Source organism: Monodon monoceros, unplaced genomic scaffold (genome assembly GCF_005190385.1).
Source record: "Monodon monoceros isolate NGI ecotype Baffin Bay Population unplaced genomic scaffold, NGI_Narwhal_1 Super_Scaffold_18, whole genome shotgun sequence".
NCBI classification, from domain to species: Eukaryota; Metazoa; Chordata; class Mammalia; order Artiodactyla; family Monodontidae; genus Monodon; species Monodon monoceros.
The window spans coordinates 170,817,050-170,837,508 of record NW_021703774.1 but is presented as its reverse complement, the minus strand read 5'-3'; the positions used below and the strand labels follow the sequence as shown (position 1 = coordinate 170,837,508).

The window sequence follows — 20,459 nt, the reverse complement described above, 5'->3', positions numbered from 1 at the left end:
TTTTAGTTCCCCGACCAGGAATTGAACCTGTGCCCCCTTCAGTGGAAGCGTGGAGTCCTAACCACTGGACTCCTGGGGAAGTCCCTTCCTAGCCCTTTAAAACCAGTACTGTTAATGTTTTTAATAGTTTCTTCCCCCCATTCTTATAGATGAAAACTGATAGTTCACTGCTTCCATTTGCATGTTATTCATTTAGGCAACACATTTTGAGTCGGGTGGATGGAGGGAAGAAGTAGAACTGCATTTCAGCTAAAATTGATAGAGAAATTATTTCTCTATAATGAGAAGACTTTAATTTTTTCAGAAGTGAAAACAACCTTTTTATCATTCACACTGTTACGATCAGATATTAACAAGTACATTTCATAATCTTTGCTATCTCAACTGTTCTAATTTCAAATTATTTCTAATTTAAAAATGGAGGCAAGAAAGTATGAGACTAGAGAAGTCAACCAGCTGATTCTACAGAACCTTTTTTCAGAAAGTACCACTCAGCTCTTACTGCTCCTTTCCAGCCTCTAAACCATGCCTAGTATGCTAGCAAAAGACCTAGATCACTAGGGAGATCCAACCTGCCACCTGTTTTTTTACAGTCCGAGAGCTAAGAATGGATTTTACGTTTTTAAGTAATTTTAAACAAAGATCAAATGTTTTGTGACATATGAAAATTTTATGAAACTTAAACTTCATTAATAAAGTTTTGTTGGAACTCAACATTCATTTGTTTACATGTTACCTGTGGCTGCTTTTGCCCTACAGTGGCCAAGTTGAGCAGTTGTGACAGAGACCATATGGCTTGTAAAACTGGAAATATTTTCTGGCCCTTTACAGAAAGTTTGCTGAGCCCTGGTCTCTGTGTGTGAAAAAGAGAAGCAGTGCGAGTGAGTGTGGTCAAATCTGGGGTCTTAGGTTTACTGTGAAGCTGTGTGGTTAATAGGAGTGCAAAGATTTGGAACTTGGTACTTAAAAGTGGGCTAGCCATAGATTTCATTGTCATAGAAACTGCTATACCAATCATATTCTTTCAGGAACTTCAGGAGGCTGAGGACGTTGAAGTGCAGAGAATCAAGCGACCTTTTTGAATGAGTTAACTTGTACTTAGATTGGCAGCTTGGTATGGTGCAAGAAAAAAGTTGTCTTTGAGAGTTTATTTACTTATTTATTATTTAACCCCTCTTTGTGAATAAGCTCTCACCACGTGCTAGGCACATTCCTCAATTCTGGAGCACTGAGCTTGGCATATAACATTTGTGGTATTGTATAGACTACTGACAATACCCCATGGGGATTTTTGTTTGTGGAATAAAAGAATACTAGAAACACCCTAAATCTTTCCACAGATGAGAAATCTGAGATGAGTGCAGGTGACCTGCTTAATGTCTGAAACTGTCGGTTTTGGAGTTAGGTCTAGAGCCCAGATTTCTCGGTTGCCTATTCAGTGCTCTTCCCACCAACAGAGCCTAGAGATTATTACTCTTTTTTGTGTTGTGGACTCTTTTGAAAATCTCCCCGGAAAATATACAAATGCACATATATACACAACATTTTTTATGTGATTTCTAGGGTTATATGGAAGTTTTAAACATCCGTCATCCAGAGTTAGAATTTCTAATTTAACAATGAGTTATTTCATTCATCCTATGGAGGCCTACTTTGAACCTGTCAACATTTATTGAGCATCTGTTGTTGTGCGGGTTTCCAGAAATATTTGTGTGGTCGTAGTTATGAAACTTACTCAAAGTAGTTTCAAATGAGGGTCAAGGGTCAGGCAGTGTGGGGTTTTGGTAATGATGGCTCTGGGACTGGGCTTTGCAGGTTTGAGAGGCCCAGCTGTTTAGTTTTCATATTTGTATTTTAGAATCGCCTATAGGTTGGCTTATTGTAGTAAAATGTGCTACTACCTATTAGATTTTTTATTTCCCTTATTCTAGAACCTTCAGAATATTTCAGATACACTGATGCCTTTGAATAGCTCTTAAAAGAAGCCCTGGTTTTCTAAAGCAATCTGAAGAGTGAAGTGGTTGATACCAAAGATCCATTTTTGTCTATAGCTCTTGGAAAGTTACTTCTGTAGGGTGGTGTCTTATGGTCCTTAACAAGCCCTCTGGGTGTCTAATTCTGGAGCTCAAAAACAAATGGAATGTGAACAGACCAAGAAGGTGTAGTGTTTCCTAGGTAGCAGTGTTAATACAATTCTTTATAACTTATAAAGACATAATTTTTATTAAATGTTTTCCTTGAAATGCTCTTATTCCAAAAGGTTATCCTTTTTTTTTTTCCTTTATCCTTACTTTTAAATGAGGATAACAAGCTCCTCATAGATTTGTTTGGCTACAAATGAAATCATATATATGAAAATACTTGACATGGATGACTCTGGCTAAGTAAATATTAGTTGAACCTGAACATCAAAGAGAAACTCTTGAATGATCATGTAGAGGGTAAAGACACTTTTTTAAAAAAAAAAAGGTTGCGTATTTAAAGATTACTGATCTTTATTTTTTGCTTAGAATTTCATTCTCTTCTAATGTTAGAGTATGGGCTGTAATTTGAACCAAGAAATTAGAGTACTGTGTGGGGGGAAGTCCTGGAATCGACTTCTGAATGCACGCTGAGTTATTATTTACTTATGGAAATGCATTGGGAGGTAAATGCCATGCAAGTTGGGCTAGTGGAGATGTGAACCTCCTGTCTCCCCTTTACTCCTTTTGTCAGTCTAAACACATGGAAATATAATTAGATGTTGTCTGTCTTCCAGGGACAGACAGGGAAAGTGGAAAATGATCATAATGTTGGAAATTCAACAAGCTAGATACCCAGAGAAAAGAGATGAAAAGGGACCTCAGACAATATGACAAACCAGAGCCACTGGAATGGAGCTTGGACCTCCAGGAGAGGTTCTGTGTCCATCAACGGTGTGTTAGAGCTCTGGGCTACATACAGGTGGAGGGGCAAGTCCAGAGAACAGCCAGCGGAAGGCTTTATTTCTGTAGACTCTAACTGTGGCGGGACTGGTTTGAATGAGTAAAACACTTACCTCAGAGTGAGGAGGTGTCTTCACTGCTCTGCGTTAATTCCTGGGAGTGATTTCTGTCAAAGAAGGTTGGTTACTGCAAGTTGAGAGTGGGTAAGGACCTCAGGCAAACAGTTGAGGGTTGGAATGATGATACATTCATGTTAATTGAATGAGGATTTTTTTTAATTTGCAAATTTGAATTAATACATGTATATTATAACAAGTAAATGATCAGTTAAAACCCTCACCCCCAACCCATGAGGTAATAATAACTATGTTTAACAGTTTGGTTCTTTACAGACCTTTCTCTGTCTGTCATGAGGGTATAATTTTGAATGTGCTTTTAAATTGGAGTGTGTGCTAAAATGTGAATTTAGATTATTTTTAGGGCTTTTGAAATGATTGGATTAAATTGAATTGAAATTGGGTGGTGTGAAAATTACATTCTGTTTGACAGTGAGTTAATACCTAGTCTTTGTTTAGTGGTAGGGGTGGAAAGGAGGTTAGGCCTGGATGACCCAGGGGAGGTTAAGGATGGGAGGAGGGGGTTGCAAAGAGAGAAAAATAGAAGTGGAGCAGTAAATGCGGGAACCAGGTTTGAATCCTGGCTGTGACTCTCAGTGACTTCAGAGTTCTAGTAAAATCATCATCTTTCCCTAGTGTCCTCACGTATAAAAGGGACTTAATAATATTTCATAGGGTTCTTGTAAAGGTTAAATGAAATAACACGTAGAGCATCTAGCCCAGTGCTTGGCATAGAGGTGCTTTCCTTCCTTCAATTCTTTCTCTCCAAATAGGGAATTTCCATTTGAAAGTTAACTTGCAAAAATTTTTTTATAATAGTACATAATCAGGTACCCTTGCTTTGTTAAAAGGGACTGTTTATAGAGGAAAAATTATTGATTATATGGAAGTATTTCTCCTTGGGATCAAGTCAGCTGAGTATTTCTTAGTCATTATCAAGATTTGGAAATAGACTTGTTATGTATCATTGTTGAGTTTGAGCTGGGCTGGGAGTTTTACCTGCCTTTGCATTGTCTCTGCCTGAAAGGAAGGGATTCTAATTCTCCCTGTCTTTCCACTACCCGAGCCTCGTGGTGTTATGGTACATGTGCAGTCTAGTAATTTGTACTTACATTAAGCAAAATTCTGTCACATTTTAAAAGATAGGTTCTTTGTGTCAGTCACTGAAGTTAATTCTGATTGGAAACCAAAGTTTGACCAACTGAGGTGGGAATTGTATGAAAACACATTTTCATCCCAGTTCCTAATTACAAGCTTTGACTCTCAATAAAAGTGAGAAAGCTACATATATATATATTTTTTAATAAATTTATTTATTTATATATTTATTTTTGGCTGTATCGGGTCTTCGTTTCTGTACGAGGGCTTTCTCTAGTTGTGGCAAGCGGGGGCCACTCTTCATCGTGGTGCGCGGGCCTCTCACTGTCGCGGCCTCTCTTGTTGGGGAGCACAGGCTCCAGACGCGCAGGCTCAGTAGTTGTGGCTCACGGGCCCGGTTGCTCGGCGGCATGTGGGATCTTCCCAGACCATGGCTCGAACCCGTATCCCCTGCATCGGCAGGCAGACTCTCAACCACTGTGCCACCGGGGAAGCCCAAAGCTACATATTTTTAAAAAACTTTGTATGTGTGACGATGATCATGGGAAGAGGATGGGGGGTGTGAGCCTAGCATTTAGCAGGTCTTGGCTGCCTTCCTTCAGACTTGGGTTTTCATTCATTCTCCCCACCCTTTTCTCCTTTTTTACTTAGAGATTATACTAAATCAGTGGAGGAAAGGTAGAAAATTCAGGTGAGCAGAAGAAAATAAAAATTATGAATAAATCCCACTTCTCTGAGAAAACCATTATTAACATAGTCACGTATTTAAGTTTCAGATTATTTTTCTCTGCATATATTAATATGTTTAAAACAAAAATGGTACCATCTAAGCCATACTTTATATAAATGGCTTTCTTCAGTCATCAGTGTATTATGACTTTCATACTGATAAGTATATTTCCACAACTTCTGGTTATCTTTGTTTTCTCCTAATTATAGAGGTAATGTGTGTTTACTGAAAAACTTCTTAAGGAATACAAAGATAACAGAAAACACAGGTTTCCACGTGAGTCAGTCATTCACACAACAGCATTTGTTAAGGCCTGCTTAGCATTCCACTATATGCCTGGATGGTCATACTGAGCTAATCTGTGCTGGTCTCCATTCAGCAATGCATTAGAAACAGTCTGTAGTAAACCACGCTGCTGTGAACATCTTCGTACATACATCATGGTATGATTGCCCAGTCATCTCATGAGAATAAATTCCTCCAAGTGTATATGCTGGTTAAAGTGTGTGTACATTTTAAAGTTCTTTGGTCAATATTTCTTAATTCCATCCAGAAAAAATTAAACCAATTTATTCTCTGATTAGCATTTTGGGGGAATGTCTGCTTTCTAACGCTGTTTTGTTGGGTTTTTTTTTTTTTCCCTTTAAAAAACAATTTTTACCGGTTTGACAGGTAAAAACATTACTTAATTTGGAGTTATTTTTGATTATTAGGTACATTTAATTTTTTTTCTGTGAGGTTTTGGCCATGTGTATTCCTTTGTGAATTACTTGTTTGCACGTTGTAAAAAAATCGAATTGTTCATCTTTTTATAGAAAACTAAGTATTTTAGTTTAAGCATGACTTAGTAGATGCCTTAGTCTCTTTTGTAACAAAACGAGCTGTACATAAATACTTCACTCAAGTGGAACACCTTGCTCTTTGCAAAGGTCTTTATTGACCTGGGAGCCAGGAAATGTCGGCACAGCCTTATTATTATTCTCCAGTTGGCCTATAGACTCTTGATGCCTCTCTCCAGCTGCCTTTAACTGTGTGGGATTTTCCAGCACCATCTCTGCGTTTGTCTGTAGCTGTGTCAATATATGCATGGGGAGTGAGTGGGACTCTGCTGTCTATGGCGATAAATCCAAGCAAGACTTTTTATTCCTAAGTTAATAAAAAGTAACTAATATGGACTGTTAAAAGACCAACTGACTACTCCATTTTCCTTATTTTATCATGCTGGCAAACAGGGCAGAAATATCTCTTAAACATTTTAATGTAAAGTAGCGTAAATTATTTTGGTGTGTAAAGTTTAAATTTTGTATTGTGATCCTGTCTCTTCCTAACATACCATGTGGGGCTACACTTTCTCTTTGTTTTAAAGGGAGAGGAGCGTGTCAGGCATGCTCGCATGTGTACAGGCTGAGGGTGAGTGTGACAGTGAGTTTGAAAAGGAGTGAAGTGTGACATGGATAACCTCTTATTAGAATGGTGCAGATAGGTGTTTTAGTAAACAACCAGTTTTTGAATAAACTCACTGTGGGTACTTACGGGCTAGTGAAAATATTGACACTTTGTGGTGACTAAATAGAGTAACCACAAAGCACTTTCTAGCATGGCACCTGTCACATAGTAGGTGCTCATTAAATGATGACAGTTATACGTTCGTATATCATTTCATTAATTTCACAGTTATTTATTGAGAGCCTGCTCTCTGCCAGGTACTGGTCAGGGTGTTGGAGGTACTGCAGTGAATGAAAAGACTGAAATGTCTTCTCATGGAGCTAATACTCTGGTGTGGGGAGCTAGTCACTAAATAAGTAAGTAAGTAGATGATCCCACACTTTAAAAGAGCACAAGTACCATGAAGAAAAATAAATCGGGGAGATGACTGGAGGTGCTGATGGGAAGCGAAGGATTCGCAGCTTTAGCTAGGGTGGTCAAGGAAGGCACTGTTACGTAGAGGTCAAGCAGAGCTGGGATTAAGCCCATCTTTACTACTGATTAAGTGAGGTATTTAATCTTTGATCCTTAATTTCCATGTTACAAAAAGGGATAATAATGAACCTGATGCATAAGGTTAAATGAGATAATACAGAAAGCATGTAGCGGTATGTCAGATATCTAACTCGCAGCAGGAAGAAAGTGTTGTTCGTGGCTAGGAAGGTGGGCACTGCCCTGGCAGTCACAGGCTGGGAGACACAGGCATGCCCAGAGGAGCCGAGAGTGGGGGCTTTGTTCCTGCAGGAAAGCTGCAACAAACAACAGTGTTTAATGTGGGTAGGAGAGAAAAGAAGAAATGAGTGGTGGGAGTCTTGGCTGTGTATGTGTAGGGAAGAAACAGAAGCATCAAGATTCTCTCTTTTCTTCCAAAAGCGAAAGTAAAAGACTCATTCCTTTTGCTTTGTTTTTGACAGGACTGTCACCAATTGATTCTGCAGTTCTATTTCAGCGCCTAATCAAGTGTTTTACAGTCTAATTTTGGGGAAGTAAAACCTAGATAAATGTATGTATGTATATACAAAGAAAGTTAACAATAGCTGCTCAGTAGATTGTCTTTAAGATGAAGGAATGAATGCTGGAAGCATCTGGCAGGAGGAATTCACTGAGAGAGGATGATCACGGGAAGCTTCTTGCAAGAGTAGAGTTGATCTGACTCCTCAAAGAGGGGTCGGGTTTTTGGTCTTGTTTCAGAAGGACACCGATATTCCCTGCTCTGGATAGAGAAGGTTTTAAGGTCAGCAGAGTTTGCAAAAGCATCATACCCTGTCACCCACGTGGAGGTTCGCACCGCGTGTTCACTTACTGAAGTTTCTGTCAGCCCTGCAGTAAAGGCAGTAAAGGCACCTGCTGAGCCGTGAACCCCAGCAGGACTGGGCCTCCACACTCTGACTTGCAGAACAGCCCAGAAAGCTCAGGGCATCCGGGTGCTGTGGAGCACCGCTGCGGGCTCACTCTTCCTCTGTTACCCTGGAGGGAGTAGAGCTGTCACTTGTCTTTGTGTACGTATTTGCGAAGCATTTGGAGATCATCAAGCACATTTCCTTATAGCACTTGAAGTTTAGGAGAAAAAAATTACACCCAAATAGAAAAATAACTAATGAGGATTATACAATTTTGGATCTCAGTTTTCATCTTTATTTTCCTTTTTTCTGTTGCTTATTTATTTTGTTTCCGTGAAATGCTTTTATAGAGTATTTGCGTATAATGAGCAAGAACTGTCTTAGAAGTTGAAAATGGAAACCTTTAAACGATATTTTTTTTTTTAACAAAATGTGTTTTTCCCCCTCCCAAGGTCTATTACCCAAATTTGGGGTGGATGTGCATTGATGCCACCGATCCAGAGAAGGGGAACTGGCTGCGCTATGTGAATTGGGCTTGCTCAGGAGAAGAGCAAAATTTATTTCCACTGGAAATCAACAGGGCCATTTACTATAAAACTTTAAAGGTAAGAGTGTTAGAATTAGCCTGCCGGTAGTTACTCTGCATGCGTTTCTGCAAACGCTGTCCTCAGTCGTGACCGTCGGGAGTGAATTTGAAGACCTTGAAAGGGTTCTATTTGAAAGTGGTTCATCAACACAGTGAAAGGTCTGTGTTTTAAATATACAGTTGCCACTGCGTCGTGTGAGGAAGGGCACTAAAGCAGGAAGATCGTGTTGAGTAAGTACGTACGGCGTCTTTATAGGTACTGATGAGTTAAGCATGTGGCAGCTACTTCCCTCCTCTTAAGATACAGATGCATTGGGAACTGTCGGACTGGCCAGTTTATCTAACTGTAAGAAACTCTCAACAGCTCTGGCGGTTCTGTGTTAACTGAAAACACATTCTTAGTCTTCAGTATAGTGTAGCTTTGGATTAGCTTTTCTTTTCCCTAAATTTTATTCAGAATGGAAATTACACAGAACATATTTCTTACTTCTGCCAAATTTTTATTTGGAGACATTAATTGTTGAGGAAAATCAACAAGTAATGCAAAGAAGAGGAAAATCATGTTTTAGAGTTTGTGGTGAGGTCAGAGGTCACTGAGTACATTCAGGGAAGTTAGAATTAGGAAGCGTCGTTATACCTGCAACAAGCAAGCCCACATCTGTCTCCCTCGTTTTCATGTTCTCCTGGAAGGCAAATCTGCCCTCATCCTGCAGGGAAATGTTCTCTCAGGCAGAGTCTTGAGGCTCTAAAGATAGATGATTGTTGCTTTTTGCTTTTTGGAATAGGTATGTCTGCCAAAGTTGCTGTAAGGCAGATTTTTCCTTATTCACTTACTTCCATTAAAAATGTCATAGACTGGGGGACAGTCCATGAAAAAAATTATCTCCATGTAGGTGAAAACTCTTGATGAACAAACATTTAAGATGATGGTCAGCTTTGTAGCATGCTGAGTTTTGCCTGTGTGTAGCTCTAGGACTTTTGGAAGTTAGCTTACAGCTGTTTAACTTTCCTTTGTATTTTTCCCTGTCATCTTTAGGCAGTTGGATTGCCCTTTACCTCGTATAAACCCACGTCCTTGCTTTCAATTCCTGTAGGAAATATTTTTTTGTGTGGTACTTCCTCATTTAAAACTTCTACAACCTCCTTCCTGCTGGATTGTAACAGCATGATTTTCTGGTAGGCATTACTGTACAACTTTGTTACACTGGAGTTTGAAATTGGATTCAAAATTTGATTCAATAATTCATTCTGTTCTCAAATTAATTTAAAGTGAGAGTTACATCTGGTTGAATCAGTGAGGCAGAATTCTGGTGGAGATGAAGTACCAGCGAGGGGATGCATATGAGACAACTGAGGGAGTAGGAATGAGGTTCCAGGGCAGAGGAAGCCCAGGGAGATACTGGGGCACTTGGCAGTTACCTCAAGTTACGATGTGTTCATCTCTGATAGCAAAGCCGAGAACCATTGAGAAGCAAGAGAGAATAGTGTTTGGGAGTGAACTCTGGAGCCAGACTCCTGGATTAAATCCTGGCTTGCTGTGTGACCCCAGGCAAGTCATTGTGATTTTGCTAGCTGTGTAAATTTAGGCAAGTCACTTTCCTGTGCCTCAGTTTCCTTATTTGTAAGATACAGATAATTATAGTGTCGACCTCATATGGTTATCATGGGTGATTGTGGGTAGATTTCTAGCACCTAATAAGTGCTACATAAATGATAGCTGTTATTTTTGGCAAGGCAGTGTAGTGTCATGGTTAGGATTGGGGACTCTGGAGCAGACTGCCTTGTGAGCAAATTTTGGCTTCGGGATGTGTGACCATGAGAAGTTACTTACACCCTCTGTCTTAGTTTTCTCATCTGTAAAAATGGAGGTAATAGTAAAAATTAATAATACAGTTGTGAAAATTAAACCAATATGTGTAAGATTCTGTGAAGAGTTCCTAGTCTAACCTAAGTACTCAAAGTGTTAACTAGCTATACTACTACTATTATTTTTACCTTTCTTTGTTGGAAGTAACATAGCTCTGATCTTTGCAGACCTCCCCCAATCCTGACCTTTGATGTTTGCTCAAGTATGCATAAGGCCTTTCAGATTCCTTACTTGTGATTATATTCTTCTAGATTAAGCTTTCTGTGGGTTAGGTTTTGTAAATAAATTACATGTGATGTTCTGTGTCACCTTCTCACCTATAATCTAGGTGATCACCTGGTTTTGTTTGTAATATGATTAAAAACTGTTTTAAATTCCTGAAGGTTAATTGTTAGCTTGCTCTCCATTCATTCATCTATTTATTAGTTCAGCAAATACTGAGTGTCTACTATGTACCAGGTATTCTCCTATAGTAGTGAACAGAACAGACAAGGTCTCTGGTCTCATGGAGCTTCCATTTTATGGGGGAGGTGGCAGATAATAAACAAGTGAACAAGTAAACAAAATAATGTCAGATAGTGATAAGTGCACTGAAGACAATAAAATGTGATAGATTGTCTAGGTAGGGGGAGGGCTGCTGTAGCTCTGGTAGGTCAGGGAAGACAAGACATGGGGACACCTCTTCCCTTCCCCCACTGGCATGGGAAGGAGCCAGCCACTCGAAGATCTCTCCTGGAAGAGCAGTTCAGGAAGCAAAGGTCTTGAAGTGGGAATAAGCTAGATTTTTGGGGTTTTTTTGTTTGTTTTTTTCTTTTTTTCTTTTTTTTTTTTTAAAGGAATAGAACAAAGGCTGGTTTGGCTAGAGCAAGGAGAGGTGGTGAATGGGGCTGGTAAGGTGGGCAGGGGCCAGATCGGAGGGCCTACTGGCCTGTAGGGAAACGTATGAGTTTTAGTCTTCAGTTCACCCATTTGAGAATTGAAGCTGTCTGACCCGTGACTTTTAAAAGATCATGCTGGGGGATAGATGGTAGGTGGGTAAGCGTGGAGTGCTTTGTGTGTTCTCATATAATTCTGGAGTATTCCTCTTAATTTGACCTAGTGTCAGGAATATTTATGGCAACCCTTCCCTGTACCTAATTGCTCTGGTAAAATTTCAGGTTTATATTTACTGATATTTAGAGAAGAGAGTGTGCTTCATTCTATAAGCCTGTCAGAACCCAAAGGAAGAGTTTAAAGTCTTCCTGTTGTTGTTTTTTGTTAAATATCAAAATATATTTAAAAAAAGGTTGTTTGGACTTTATTTTTTTAAATGTGGGTTTGTATTTCCTGTGTTTAAGGACATAAATTTTCTTTTCTTCTGAAATTTGACTTACAAAATCTTAAATGCGCTAAGCAGTGCAGAAGAAAAAACTACAGTACAGAAGAAGCAAGCAGTCGTTCATTTTAAAAGATGTATTATTTTCCTCTTCTTCATAAAGCCCTGTTATTTGTGTAGCTGTCTTAATAGGAAGTTGGGAAGTACATAGCTCAATAATGTCATGATCATCTCAGTTGCTAACAATTTGGAAGGTTGTTCAGTAGCTAACAAATCAGGTTGCTCTTAATCTAGCTATTCAGTTCATTAACAGCCATTTAGAAATTGTATATTAGATTTGAGGTAAGAACAGATACTGGGGTGTTTTGTGGTTTTTGCAAGAACAAAATCGGACCCTCCTAAGTAGAGAGTCTGTGCTGTTATTTAACTTCACCCAGTTGCTGGTACGGTTAGTCCTCTGCACAAGGTTGGAGTGGCATGAACGTAGACGCTTAGGCTGAGTCGGGGATCAATCTCGAAGATGTCCAGTAGGTTCTTCTAGCCAGTGTTTTGGTGATGCTGTTTGGTTTAGGAAGAAATGGGGAATATATTTTCCCTCACTCCTTTTCATGTTCTTTTTTACTTTTGTTTTATTTAAGACTTTACGTATCTCTGCAGACCCTAATCATTTCAAGTATTATATGATAACACCGTTTCATAAATATGTGACTTGTAACAAAAGCATAGAGAAGAAGCACACTATGTATACATTTGGAGCTAGAAATAGTTCACTTAAATAAAGAAGCTCATTCCTTCAACAAAAACAGGTTAGCTCATAAGAGTGCCAAAAGGCATCTGTAATGGCTATTTTAACTCATTAAGATTTTATACATTAGATTAAGTTTTTTTGTTTTAGGTGTAACTGATTCAAGAAGGGAAATAATACATTGGTTTAAAGATTAAAAAAATGGCAGGTTTTAGCCATCCTTGGAGGAACAAAGGAAACAGTGGCTTGTTCTTCTATCTTAAAGAGAATATTTTAAAATTTGGACTATATAAACATTGAGTTCTGCAGAGAATGAAACAAAATAATATTTACTTTCAAAGACTTTATCTAGACTAGAAGGTATGTTGAAGTGAAGAACTATGTTGTTTCTAAATGGACATCTTAGATGGAATTCCTCCTGCCCCTAAAACAAGGGTATCCTCTTCCATAACTATAGTGCAGTGATCAAAATCAAGAAGCTCACACTGGCACAGTGCTTTATAAGCTAATCTATACACTTCATTCAAATTTTGTCCGTTCCAATCATGTCCTTTTAGGCAAAGAAAACTCCATTGAATTCAGTTGTGATGTCTCATCAGTCTCCTTAGTTTGTATAGCGCCTCAGTCTTTGTCTTTTATAACATTTCGGTTTTGAGAGAACTGATCAGTAATTTTTGTAGAATGTCCCACAGTTTGGCCTTCTCTTAAGTTTTATCATGATTGAATTACACTTATGCATTTTCAGCAGAAGTGATGCTTCACTTCATCTCCAGAAGTGATGCTGTGTTCTTTTCTGTGCATCATATCGGGAGGCATATGATGCTGACTTGTCTTATAAAGGTACTGTTTTTCTCTTTGTCATTAATAAATGTTTTATGGGGAGATATTTCGAGACCATGCAAATATTTTGTTATTCCTCAAACTTTAATCTACTAGTTTTAGCATCCATTGGTGATTCTTGCCTGAATCAATTGTTAATCTGTGATGATTGTCCAGTTGTGATGTTCTAATTCCGTTATTTCTTTTTCATTGATTGGTTGGGATCTACTATAGGAAGAGCTCTCCTTATTTATTTACTTGTCCGTTCATCCATTCATTTCTTCATTCATTCATATCAGTATGGACTCATGGATTTTTATTTTATTCACTGGGTTTTAGGTGGAATTTTACTTGTGTTCATACTCTTGGAACTTTTTGAACAGATGAGTCATTGTGAGAGAAAGCAATAAGCCATTTCCTTCAATGTTACTTAGGAGTGTAATCTTTCCACTCAGTATATTTCTTCTTCACGATCTTGTTCTCTAGGTATAATCAGCATGGTGGTGGGGTACATGACTGTTAAGAATTCATGTTTTAGGAGCATGACACGTGAGGTATTTTTAGGCATTTCTTTCTAAATTTAAAAGTTGTCTTGTAGACTCGAGGTGTATGTAGTACAGAGGGCAAGGCAGTGGATTCTCCAAGGACCGGAGCAGGTTGGCAGCAGCGCAGAGACAATACACTGCCAGGACGGACGCTCGCGTCCTCAGCACCGCCTCTTCTTTTAGCATTTCCGTGATATAATTAGCGGTGCATTATAAATGTGCACTGGCATGTAGGTCTTATCATGCTTAACTTGCTCTTGGACTCTGAAACCTGCGCTGATAATTAGCTTTCATCACGTCTTCCATACTGCCAGGGTGTTTTAAATTATGCTTTAATTTTCTCATCAGCTTAGGTTTCGTGGACATTGTGGTTCCGTGGCATATTTTTCCTTCTGCGTGGATAGTTGTGAGGCTTCCAACAGTAAGATTCCGGAACATATGGCAGTTTTAAGTTTAAAGCGATCCTATCAGATCCCGACATCCACCGGACGGACTCCGGGGAGGAGGCGGCCGGGAAGTGAGGTCCTCCCTCCAGCAGAGGGTCCCTTCCCGCGTCGTCCGGCCCGCGGCCGCCGAGGCGGAGGAGCTCTTCCTGCCGGGCTGGCCTCGGGCGGCCCGGCTGGGAGCGCCGCCCGCCTGCCCCGCCCCGCCCCGCCAACAACCGTCGCTCTGATTGGCCCGGCGCCTGTCTCTTCTCTCCCCGCAGCCAATCGCGCCGGGCGAGGAGCTCCTGGTCTGGTACAATGGGGAAGACAACCCCGAGATAGCAGCTGCGATTGAGGAAGAGCGAGCCAGCGCCCGGAGTAAGCGGAGCTCCCCGAAAAGCAGGAAAGGTAGGAGCCAGCTGCCGCCCCTGCTCCCCGCGGCTGCCCGGCCTGGGCCGAATCCGGGCTCGGGCAGCACCCGCAGCTCACAGTGACCTTTTCCGGACCCGGTGCCAAGCCTCCCCCGCGCCCCCCCCCCACCCCGGGTGCAGTTCCCCCCCTCCCCCCCGGCGCTGCTGAATCACGGCGCCGGACGCCGCGCTCGAGCCCTTTTCTAACTTGGGGTGGAGGAGCCGGGCGCGGAAAAGTGAGCGGACGCGCACCGCGAGGGGCCCGAGGACAGTTGTCACTTCCCTTGTCCACAGCGCAGGTCTCTGGACTTGCGGGTGGGAGCGGCGGTTGGTCTCTCCAGAGCCGTACACTGCACGCCCGGTATATTCCTAGCTTTTTGTGCTGTTCGCCAGCAACGCGTCATAAAATGTGTTCCGAGAGTGACATTTCCAGGTCCGCAGATTCGGCGGCCTCGTGTCCATCCGCCCGGACTGTGCGGGAGGGCCGGACGCGCTGCGGCCGATGCACTGGCCTCCCGGGGCAGGGAGAGCCGGCCGGGCCGTACACTGCCGCTACGCCCGGGCCGGGCCCTGCCATCCGGCCGCCCCACTCCTCCCCGGGCCGGGCCCTGGGCCACTCCACGCCACTCAAGACTGCGCTGCACACGATTGCAACACTCGCGGCTGGCGAAGGTTTCAGCGCAGACCTTTTTGAAATTAGGCCATTAACAAAATGGAAGTTGAACGGTGTGCTGTTACTTTTGACTCAACTCCAACAGTTTTATTTTGTTTAATAATGTTTTCAAACAAAAGGTGAAGTGTAGTCGCACTTACAGAAGGCAGGGGATAATTTCTGGGAGGAGGATAGTTTGGTTGGATAGATCATATTTCCAGCTGGCATTCTCCACGTTGTTTGTTTTGTTTTCTTTCTTTTAATGAAGAATTTTAATATTAATCAGAGAATCTTTCGTAGAGCCCTGTTTGAATATATGCCAAGGCGAGGGGTATGGTAGTTTCTTACTAATATAAATTTTTTTTTTTTTTTTGCCCGCCCTAACTCTTAAATAAATGTTTGTAGCCATCTGAACTTGAGTCCAGCCTTTACTTAGAACGCTGCAAAGTGAATTGTGGCAGTCATACTGTAAATAAAACCATAATGTAAACTTGACTTTGGAAAAATGTAAAAGTAACATTTAAAAATGTAGGCAAGAAGTTAAAAAAGTCTATTCTGATTTTTCCATTACATATTCTTTGTATTTTACGGTATAATCAATAACCCATCCAAGGGAGTTTGTTAGGCCTTTTACTGAGTACATGTTCGCTGTTTATCTAACTCGATTTCGTCAGTTTTAGGTCATTAAATGCTTTGATCATGAATCTGATGATCAGGGTCTAGAAAACTGCCAGGTGTTTTTTGTTTGTTTGCTTTTGTTGTTGTTTACTGTTTTGAGGTTTGAGATTTTTGTTGCTGTTAGGCTTAGCGCATAATTGTTTGCAAACTCTTCACATAATTCAAATTGTTCCTTTATTTAGTGTTCACTTTGTGTATAACTAATGTCACCAGCCTTTCTAGGTAAGCTGTGATTTGCAGGGGCTGGAGTTTGGAGGGCAGTGGATCTTTACTCTGTTACTAAGCATAACTAACTCATGTATTTAAATATAGTCATAGGTTAATAGCAACTTCATCCTAATGCTTTTCTCTGTTCAGCGTACTTTGCTGTGCATGTTTAGAACATTTCATAGATTTTTATTTATTCCTTAATTTTTTTTTTATTTGAATGTGGGGGAAAAAACTGAAAATAAGTTTTATTAGTGGTACATGAACTTACACATCTTCATTTTTATACCTGCCCGTATTGCTGGGTTTTTGCATTGAGTTAAGTAGTTCATATTTCTTATTATCCTGTTATTTATAACTACTCCGAGCTGTGTATAACCGACTGAATCTTAAGTTTTAGTTAAAATACTTATGTGAGGCTCCCTCTCGGAACTTAACAGTCTGTTTTGAATAGCTTACTGGTAAGGAGCTGTGTTTGCTCTTTATGATCTAAAGTTTAAATAGTCAAACCTTTTTGGTTTTTAAATTAAGTACTCTGTGAAAGCTAATTTATAGCTTACAAAGACCTGAAATGGAGAACTTTTTATGTTAACTTGGTTCTATTTAGGTCTTATGTGTGACCTCAGACATTTAAATATCTTTTCAGGCAGTGATGTCAGAGAATAAATCAACATAAATTTCATTCAGTAGCAATATTAACTTAGTATTTCTGAAAGCCAGATGTTGAAGACATGCAGCTGACAGGTAGATTGACAGTGGACCTAACTTCATTTTGGTTAGGAGGCAGGCAGAGAGAAACAAAGGGCTGAATTCTTCATAGTTCTGGGCCTCTGATCCTTTGCATGACAGCTGCTGTGCCTACAGCTGTGCATTGCATGTGGTGCCTTTCAGAATTCATCAGATCGCTGGTGGATCATGCCGCGTGTTCTGGGCAGTGGAAAGCCCTGATTCCTTTGCATACAAAGTGGCCCCTCCTCTTCTCCCTCCCTCTCTGTCTCTATCTCTCTGCCTCTGTCTGTCCCTCAGTCATTCATTGAACTGATGTTTGTTAAGCCCCTGCCATGTGCCAGGCGCTCTGCTAGGTCGTACAGGACAATGGTGAGGAAAAAAGCAGCAGTAACTTTTCTCCTGGCGCCTGTAGTCTAGTGGGGGAGACAAACATTAAATCAGTAAGTTACTGATCGGGGCCTAGATGGTTGGCATGGAACAGGCCCTCAATAAATAATTTGTTGATTGGCAAACAAAGACTCATGCAAACCTGCAATGAAGGAAGAGAACACAGGGCTGTGAGAACACAGTTCATATTGTCTCTGACCAGGGAGCATGCGGTTTTGCCAGTGGCCAAAGGTGTTCATATGTTAGGCATTTTGAACTAGAGTTCTGGATTCTCACCTTTGTAATGCAGCCTAACTTCTTACATGTCTGAGCAGCCCCTGTAATGAGATTGAGCGTGAGAGGTTCCTTGGATGGGACAGATTAAACTTTTCAGGTAGAGAGGAAGGGAGGGTTTTCAGTGTTGGGTTTTCAATATTTCACTGAAAGATTTGTATTTAATCCACGGGAAGATTGTGATCTGAACATAGAAAGGCCAAATTAAAAGTATTTATCGTCTTGATTTCTGTTGAATTTGCTTGTTAGCAGTAAATGACTGTTGGCAAATGTTCTTTTAAAATATAGACTATAATAGAATGTTGTTGCCCTGCTCTCTTTTGGCTACATAAGAACCTTACCCAGAGTTCTTTTTACTCTAAAGCAGCAGCAGTGTCTTGATGCACATGGGCTTAGTGGAAGGAATGAAAAACATGGGACTCTTGGGCTTTTACCAGGTGTATGGCTGGGCAAATCATGTCACTCTTAATGGGGGTGCAGTTTCCATAGCTTTAAAAGTAGGTGTCATAACATGGAATGGTCCTTGTGCTATATACCCAACCTCACTGGGTTGCTGTCAAGAGCAGGAGAGATAATAATAAGGAACATCTCTGTGCAGCATGTGGGTCCGTGGTACCTGTAAGTGCCACTGACAGAATGTGGCTGATGGTTAGTTACCTATGTGATGCTTGCAGAGGAGCTACTGAGCTTGTGAGTCAGTTAATCAGTCAGTATTTATGGAGCACTTGTATTAGCTCTAAGGAAGCAGTGGGTCCTCCCTCTCTCTTCCCGTGGCGGGGCCTCACTGTAGGCTGCTTCTCTCTTACTTTAGGCCTACTTCTAACCTGTTGACTTTCCTGTCTATAGCACATTAGAAGGAGGAAATTAGAAGAGTTATTTGTAGCAGCAAGTAGTTTTACAGCTAATAGCCAGACAGTTAAGAAGACAAAGTTTGTAACAAAAACAGTAACGAGCTATAAAGAGCACAGTACCATGAGATCCCCTAACAGGTTCACATAATCTTTTCTAAAAGCTGTAAATAGCCCCTGAGGTCAACTAGTTTTCAGTATTTATCTAAGTGACTTTTAGTCACCACAGAACAGTTAAATTATAACCAGTTTAAAAAGGAAATATTTCATGTTTCCATAATTAAAATTGTTCACATAAAAAACCTGGAGATATCCACCCCCCATCCCCCCGCCTTGTTATTTAACAAGTATGTTCTGTGTCAGACACTATGTTAGGTGCTGGAAGCTACAGCAGAGAACTAACATAACCCAGGTCCCTGCTTTCATGGAATTTACATTCTGGAGAATGAGGGGACAACCAACCAACAGATGAACAAGACAAATCTTATAATGTTAATAAAGTGTGTGTGTGTTGCAGGCGGTTACGTATGGTGTGACTGTGGACGGGTAGCCAGGGATAGCCTTTCAGAGGCTGTGACTTGACTGACGCAGGGGTGGGCCCTGTCAAGTTCTCGGGGCTGAGAGCTCCAGGAAGAAGGACCGGATTGGGTGTTCTTTTAGCAGTGTTGGTTATTTATTGCTGGGGTGGTGTATAGGGAGAGCCACCTAGAAACCCACATGGGTCTTTTTGTATGAAACTCAGTTGTGCAAATGGACATACTGGCCCCTTTCCCACCAGCACTGCACTTAGTGGCAGGATTGGTAGGGGAGATTAGAGAGATGAGGAAAACATCCGGGGAGGAGTTTATCGTCTGTTTTATTGCAGCTCAGTGTGGGTCAGGTTTACTAGGTGTTCTAGTTGATGTGTGTGCAGGCTCTAGAATAGGGAAGGGGCTGGCAGGAGCCCTCTGGGAGAGGAGGTGATGCTACTTTGTGGTCGAAAAGCAGAGCACAGTGGGGAGGACGCCTGTGAAGAACATTGAGGAGGGGAAGAAAGAAAGATTTGGGGAAAGAAACTCACGGGGACATGAGAGGTCACAGGACATTGCTGGACAACACGTAGAAACAGAGATGCAGCAAGAGGCTCTGATGGAGACGTGGAGCCTTGTGGGCTGTGCGGTGCTGCAGCCAGACGGAGCAGTGAGCCCTGAGTAGTGCTGAGTGGTACTGAGCAGTCTCGTGGGTATTCCCGTTTAGCCTCTACTTCTGCGTGGTTTGTACCAGCTCCAGATGAGGAAATGGACACGTAGCAAGGGTGGATAACTTGTCCAAGCTCCGTCTGCCAATGAGTGTCAGGAGTCAGAGCTTGAGCCCAGGTTTTGCATGCCTTTTCTTCTTCATAATACTCTGCTTTCTGTCTGCTTTTGCCCGTGGTGGACAACAGCAGAAGTGATAGCACTGGTTCCATTTAAAGTTAAAATTAGAGAATACATTTAATAAAAGCGAACAGGTGGGCTTCAGTGGGGTTTGATGTCTTGACCTTCCCCAGTAGCCGACAGCTCTTTTCGAGGTTCCTTGGCCAAAGCTGAAGAGTGGAGGCCTGGCTGAATGACAGAGGCCTAGCCATGGTGCCTGAGGATGATTGCAGATGGGCCCTGAGCTTTCTGGGTGCCTGGTGGGCAGGTCCTGTGCCCACTTACAGGGCGCTCATCCCTAGTTCTTGTTGGCAAGTGTTGGAGCAGGGCTTGGGGCAGTTGCAGGTGGCTACGATCCTGTGGAGATAGGGCCCCAGCATTAGATGTTACATGGCTTGTGAGCTTGTCGCCTTGGGCCCAAGTGAGCAGTGTCCTAGTCGGTCCCCAGTGGAGCTCTCGCTGCCACTAGCTGAGGTGATGCCTTTGCTGAGCATTGGGTGACCTGTCTCTGAGGGTTGCCTGCCTGGTTGATCCTGCTGTTTTTGTGGTCTGTTTTTAAAAGCTTAGTGCAGCTTTAATGTTTTTGCAACAGTAAGAATCTAGGAATTTTTTTGATTTCTAATTCTACTGCTACTGAATTGCTCTGAATTTAGGTAAATAAGTTGGTTGATTTTGTTTTTTTTTTTTTTTTTTGCGGTACGCGGGCCTCTCACTGTTGTGGCCTCTCCCGTTGCGGAGCACAGGCTCCGGACGCGCAGGCTCAGTGACCATAGCTCACGGGCCCAGCTGCTCTGCGGCATGTGGCATCCTCCCGGACCGAGGCACGAACCTGTGTCCCCTGCATCGGCAGGCGGACTCTCAACCACTGCGCCACCAGGGAAGCCCG

The 20,459-nt window shown here is 41.6% G+C and overlaps 1 protein-coding gene across 5 annotated transcripts in view; it reads left to right on the top strand.

The window, feature by feature from the left end:
- Window positions 1-20,459, top strand: part of PRDM2 (PR/SET domain 2) — a 119,645-nt gene that overhangs the window by 36,050 nt on the left and 63,136 nt on the right. For 4 of the 5 annotated variants that reach the window (XM_029231261.1, XM_029231264.1, XM_029231262.1 and 1 more), the window contains 2 exons: window positions 8,146-8,298; window positions 14,277-14,403. In XM_029231261.1, the coding sequence (XP_029087094.1) occupies window positions 8,146-8,298; window positions 14,277-14,403 (280 nt within the window). Of the gene's footprint in view, window positions 1-8,145; window positions 8,299-14,276; window positions 14,404-20,459 lie in introns of those variants that run through there. The other variant, XM_029231265.1, reaches the window with a different exon arrangement.